At 38.8% G+C, this 6,068-nt stretch overlaps 1 protein-coding gene across 5 annotated transcripts in view; it reads right to left on the bottom strand.

The window, feature by feature from the left end:
* Positions 1-6,068, bottom strand: part of rptor (regulatory associated protein of MTOR, complex 1) — a 206,159-nt gene that overhangs the window by 83,885 nt on the left and 116,206 nt on the right. For all 5 annotated transcript variants that reach the window (XM_041982370.1, XM_041982373.1, XM_041982371.1 and 2 more), the window contains exons 11-12: positions 4,880-4,955; positions 1,863-1,964 (exon numbers count right to left, since the gene is read on the bottom strand). In XM_041982370.1, the coding sequence (XP_041838304.1) occupies positions 1,863-1,964; positions 4,880-4,955 (178 nt within the window). The remainder of the gene's footprint in view (positions 1-1,862; positions 1,965-4,879; positions 4,956-6,068) is intronic.

Genomic DNA, 6,068 nt, shown 5'->3' with positions numbered 1-6,068 from the left:
CGTGGACTACAGAGGAATGACGCAGAACTTTGTGTACTGGTGTCAGCAAGACCACCTCCTAATCAGTGCAGAAAAAACGAAGGAGATGTGGTGGATTTTCGAAGCACCAGTTAACCGGTGAACATCCAGGGAACGGACATTGAGAGGATGGACTCTTATAAGTGCCTGGGTGTTCACATAAACAATAAACTGGACTCAGAACACACATGAACTGTACAGGAAGGGTCAGAGCAAGCTTTATCTTCTGAGCAGATTGTGGTCTTTTGGAGCGAAGGGGCACTCCTGAAGACCTTTTATGACTTTGTGGTGGCATCAGCCATCCTGTACAGTGTGATCCGCTGGAGCAGCAGCATCACAGAGCGGGAGAGGAAGAAGCTGAACAAAGTCATCAGGAAGTCCAGCTCTGTGCTGGGCTGTTCTCTGGAGTCAGTGCAAGACGTAGGTGACAGAAGGGTCCTAGTAAAACTAATCTCCATGCTGGACCATGAATCCCATGAGTCCCCCCTACTGCAGGACGCCCTGTCTGCTCTGGAGAGCAGCTTCAGTGACAGACTGATCCATCCTTGCTGTGTGAAGGAGAGATACCGCAGGTCTTTCCTCCCCGCTTTACAATGAACACATTGAAACTGTGTTTACATATTTACCTAAATGTTAATGTACATATTTATATACCGCACATACTCACCCTGCCAGACGATATACTGTACATATTATTACTTAATGTGTGTGTGTGTTCTTTCTGCTATCACCTGCATGCTTCTGCTTACTGCACCTGTACTGTTGCAACAGAGCAGTTTCCCCACTGAGGGACTAATAAAGGTTTTCTTTCGTTCTTCTTCTTTCTATACTTATTACTTAATATTACTGTAGCTGCTCTTGTGAACATAGTTTGCACCATTTTTTTCCCCTCTTTTTCTTTCCTTATCTACTTTTCTTTTCATTTATTATCGTCCAGCTGCTATTATTATTATTATTATTATTATTATTATTATTATTATTATTATTATTATTATTATTATTATTATTATTATTGTTATTATCTGTGTGCAAATTGGTTGTTTATACCTTGCACATAGGGGGTGCAGTATCTGAAAACATATAATGATAAAACATTTCACCGTCATTGTCATGGGCTGCACGGTGGTGTGGTGGTTAGCACCGCAGCCTCACAGCAAGAAGCTCGCTGGTTAGAGCCTCTGCTCGGGGGAGGTTCGAACCTGGGGGCTGGTGGCCTTTCTGTGTGGAGTTTGCATGTTCTCCCCGCGTATGCAGGGGTTCTCTGGCTTCCTCCCACCGTACAAATACATGCATGCTAAGTGAATTATGTGTGTATGGTTGTTTGTCCCTATCTGTGTTGGCCCTGTGATGGACTGGTGACCTGTCCAGGGTGTATCCTGCCTGTCACCAGTTAGAAAGCGGGGAAAGGCTCCAGCTTACCCGCGACCCATAATGGACTAAGCGGTACAGATAATGAATGAATGAAAGATCAATGTCTTGACATTGAGAATGTGACAAATAAAACATGAAACTGTAAAAGAAAACATTTGTACCTGCTGCGGGTTTGAATATACTTTTATTTTCTTTTTAAAATAATGCAAAAATTGATTAGAAATTGAGCAGCATTTCTTAGTAGCAGATGAAAAAAAGACGTTCGCCATGGTACCCATCTTCTTTTCAATTTGACTGCAGTATAATGTGTTAGATCTAATAACAGGGAGCATCAGATATATGATGACTTTATTTCACTTCAGTGGTCATTTTTCTTTTAGAACAGTCATGGATTTTTGGGCTAATGTGGTGCTTACATGCATACTAAAGAGACCATGCCGTTTGCGTTGGTGTGTGCATGTATAAGTGTGTACCTGCAGTACAATCGGGAGCTGCTCAGGAGGGTTTCTGTTCTCCACACCCATAGTCAGCCACACCTGGAAAGCCGTCAGCTGCTCTGCAAAGAATGGACTGTGCTGTGGATGCAAACACAGATGAAATAACGGACGTGTTGAAGAATTTATTGTGCTTATTTATTTTCTCTTACACACACTGTGAGCCACTCTGCATCATTTCATAAAAGGCCTGACATAATGAGCTCAGAAGTGACACTGCACTGCAGTAACAACATAAATCCTGATCCATCATGATCACCTTCTCCCTCTCTGCTGCCATGGCAGCCTGCCTGATTGATTGGCTGCTGGCTGCACGCCGCTGGATCATGCAGCGCTGCATACACCGGTGATGGATGTAGAGAGGGGAAACATCAACGTTTTCCAGCATGATGGATAGATTAATTTATGCATAATAAAAGCTTAACAAACCTGTACCATACACTCACTTATTCACTCACATAAGATGTAGAGCATGCTGGGTAGGGGCCTTACCGAAAGCTCAGCATCTGTGCTACAAACACAAGTAATGAACGGAACTACTCACTCTCAATACAGTAGTTGGAAGTACCTTAACTGTACTTTGAATAGATGTTGCAGGTAGTTCCTTAGAAATGTAAGCATGATAAGAAAGGAATATTTTAAAGCAATGACTACTGTGCAAGAATCTTGACATCCATGCTTCCATGGAGACGACAAAAAAGATACAAACGATGCAAAGCTCTTTTGACTGAAATCCTGGTGTTGTTTGAGCTTAAATTGCAACTTAAAGTAGTATAGTAAGATTTTAACAAATGATAAAAAAAATGTGATTAAAAGATAAGAAACAATTAATTGGGTGGCTATTGTTTGAAATTTTAGATTGAAAAAAATACAAAATAAATAAAGTAGAATCTTATTTTTCAGTTTATTTAAATTTTTTTAATCCTATTAATTAGGGACCATGTACAATTTCAAACATAAATGTTAACCTTAGACTAATTTACATCTGCAGTCCTTTGGCAGGGCACAAAAAAAAAAAAAAAAAACCCATAAAAGTGTCATATATTTTTAAATAATATGCCCCTTGGTGAAATCCTGCCTATTTAGCAGTGTTCCTTTTTTTTAATATGCTTTGCCCCTGTCAAATACAATAAAACTTAAATAAAAATAAAAAAAACAAAATAAAATTTAACTAAGTTTGGACAGATATTTAGGTCAACTTGTCTTTGAGTTGAAACAAGTCATGTTAAGCTGAAAATATCTCATAATGCAGTGGAAGGAATCAGCTTTGTTCCTACTCCAACACACCTGATTCTGATTAATTAAATTCACCATCAAGTTCTTTGCAAGCCTGTTAACGAGCCATTCATCTCATTCAGGTGTGTTAAAGAGGTTACCGCCTCTAAAACATGAAGGGCAGTGGGTCCTAAGGACCAGGACTGAGAAGCACAGCGTCAAGTTAATAACGGATAATGCCTCTTAATGATAAAAAGGGTCAATTTGACTGGGTCTCGAGTTAAATAAGGGGGGAAAAGATGCCTATAACGTGAGACAAGGAAGACTTGTATTATGTATTGTGTTGAATGTTGTTTAAAAAAAAAGTGTATATATATATATACATATATATATATATATATATATATATATATATATGGCTTTTTTGTCATTTAAGTTTTTATTATATAATAAAAACTTAATGACAAAAAAGTCAAACATCTGAAAAAGTTGAGGTAACTTATGTTCACAGGTTTTCTCAATTTAATAGTGCGAGTAAATTTGGAAAGTCTGTATTCCACCCATCCATTCTAATACTTACCCTTAACTTGCATACTGGTATCACTGGTTAATAAAGAGAATGACACTGGCTATGTGTTTTGAAATATTTCTTCATGAGAACTCCGGCTCACTTAAGTGCACTTTATTAGAAGCCAATAGGACCACATCATCTGCAAATAATTGAACTGGAAAAGCTGCACCACTGAACTATTCCAACAATTCTCCTCATCAAGGTTATAAACAGAAACTTCACCAGTTATAGGATTGAAATAATCTTAAAAAAAAATCCTTTTATGTAGCATGGAGAACCTATGTGGGCATTTTTTCTTCTGTGGTGGTGCACCAAAGGTCAGCTCCTATGCTAAATAAAACTTTAAATTTGGAAACTATTGTGTGAATATTATTCTGTGGCTCTAAATTCAGCTGTGACAAAGTCCCAGAAAATGAAGCACATCAGAGGAATTAAAGACTTCTGAAAGAGAAATCAAGACAGAGAAGCAGGATCGCCTTTAGAGGTCCCCGGAGGCTCAATTATGTTACTGGTAAGAGTTTGGGCCTCAGTGTAAGAGAAATTAGAAGAGAGGGGAGAAAACTGCTCCTGGGGGAGCAATGGAAAATATGCCCACCTCCAAGGGCAAGTTGGACGAGGGAGAAAAGGCCCTGGAAGAAGTGTTAGATTTTCCTGATTAGTTTGCATTATAAAGCACATGTTGCTGCTCTTTGCTCCGTCAGCCTGCACACACACACACACACACACACACACACACACACACACACAGATATATGAAGTCATCATCAGCTCAGTTTGCCTCTTGCAGCGTGTTTCCATTACACTCAGCATCTCCATCACAGTCCCCTGCCATGCCAGTAAATATAACAATAAGCACTCTGGTGGCTGAAAGTGCAGGGCCAGTGGTTTCTGAAACTATTCCTTATTTGACACTCACAGTTGAGTTATTAAACCTGACTTTTTACAGTCTTATCCGCTGGGAACGTGAGTGCTTGTGAGTGCATGTCTGAGGAACTATTAGAGACAGTGTTGGTGCTGATGGTGGAGAAGCTGCCGTGCAAACGAGAACTGTTTGCTGTTTACAGACATCAGCATCAGACAGAAGCCATCCATCAAAGCAAAATGTCTTGTAACCACAAAGATTCCCACACTCAATCTCAAAGACACGTCCACGCGGATCTGTCCGTGTTTTAGGTTGATTCATTCCTCACAAACACACACATACACTTACTCTGAAGGCAGTGCCCTCCTCGATGATAGTAGGCAGCTGAGAGAGGCAGATGTCCACGGCCAGGTCCCAAGCTTGCCTGCAGAGATGAAGCACGAATACACAGAATTATATCATATGTTGAGAGGAAGATTAAAAAAACCAACAAAAAACAAAACATTCCAATGAGATGAAAAGAGACTGTCATATTTTACAATGATTTGTGACTTGGATATTGAATTAATATATGTCAGATCATTACTAGAGCCACTGAGTGATTACAAGTTTCTCCCAGCACAGTGTGGAGAGCACAGAGGAGATACCAGGAGACAGACCAGTATACCGGGAGACGTGGAGGGGAGATACTAATCGAAACAGTTTTTAATGACGTATATATATATATATATATATATATATATATATATATATATATATATATTGTTTTGTCACTTACATTTGATTTTGTTACACACTGCACCTCTAAAGCTTTTTTATTTTCAATGACGAGTTAAATTTTTTACAAATACAATTTTTTTTTTACAAACACAATACAATTTTCCTTTGTTATAAAACCAGAGTTTAAATCAATGAACCACAACACATCATTTTATTCTTTTGTCTTTCTGTATTAAAATTCTGCTACAATGCACTCTGGACATCTGATCAGGATGTTTTCTGGTTGGTTCCCTTCAAAGGTTTTGTGGGCATATCTTACAGAAAGGAGACCCAGAACTCAGTGGAAGGATTATACAACCCCTTGAGAACAGTGGGATCTCCCAGGAAGAGCTGAAAAGTTTTCCTGATTAGACAGAGATGTCTGGATTTCCTTCATGAAACCTGTTGCCTCCAAAACCTGACTTCAGAAAGTGCCAGGAAATGGACAGATGGATTGATCTGCTAAGTTGTCATATTTATGCCTGAAAGCTTCCAAAAATCCAGCAATTCTTGAGGATTTTATCTTTTTTATTCTGTTTTAAATAATTCAGAAATCTGCTCCACTATGAAAATCAGTCAAACACAATTTTCCATTTCTTTTCTGCAGTTCCCAGCCAGAAACAAGCTGACGCATTAATCATTACCAATATATTTTAATAATGATTGTATCAACTGAAACATGCCAATGAAAGTCATTTTCCTGCCTCACATCATGCATTTAAACGGATTTCTATGTTGTTGCAACAGACAAAATTTAAAAAAAGTGCAAATGAACTCT

This window comes from Melanotaenia boesemani, chromosome 4, assembly GCF_017639745.1.
Source record: "Melanotaenia boesemani isolate fMelBoe1 chromosome 4, fMelBoe1.pri, whole genome shotgun sequence".
NCBI lineage: Eukaryota > Metazoa > Chordata > Actinopteri > Atheriniformes > Melanotaeniidae > Melanotaenia > Melanotaenia boesemani.
This window is presented reverse-complemented; position numbering and strand designations above follow the sequence as displayed.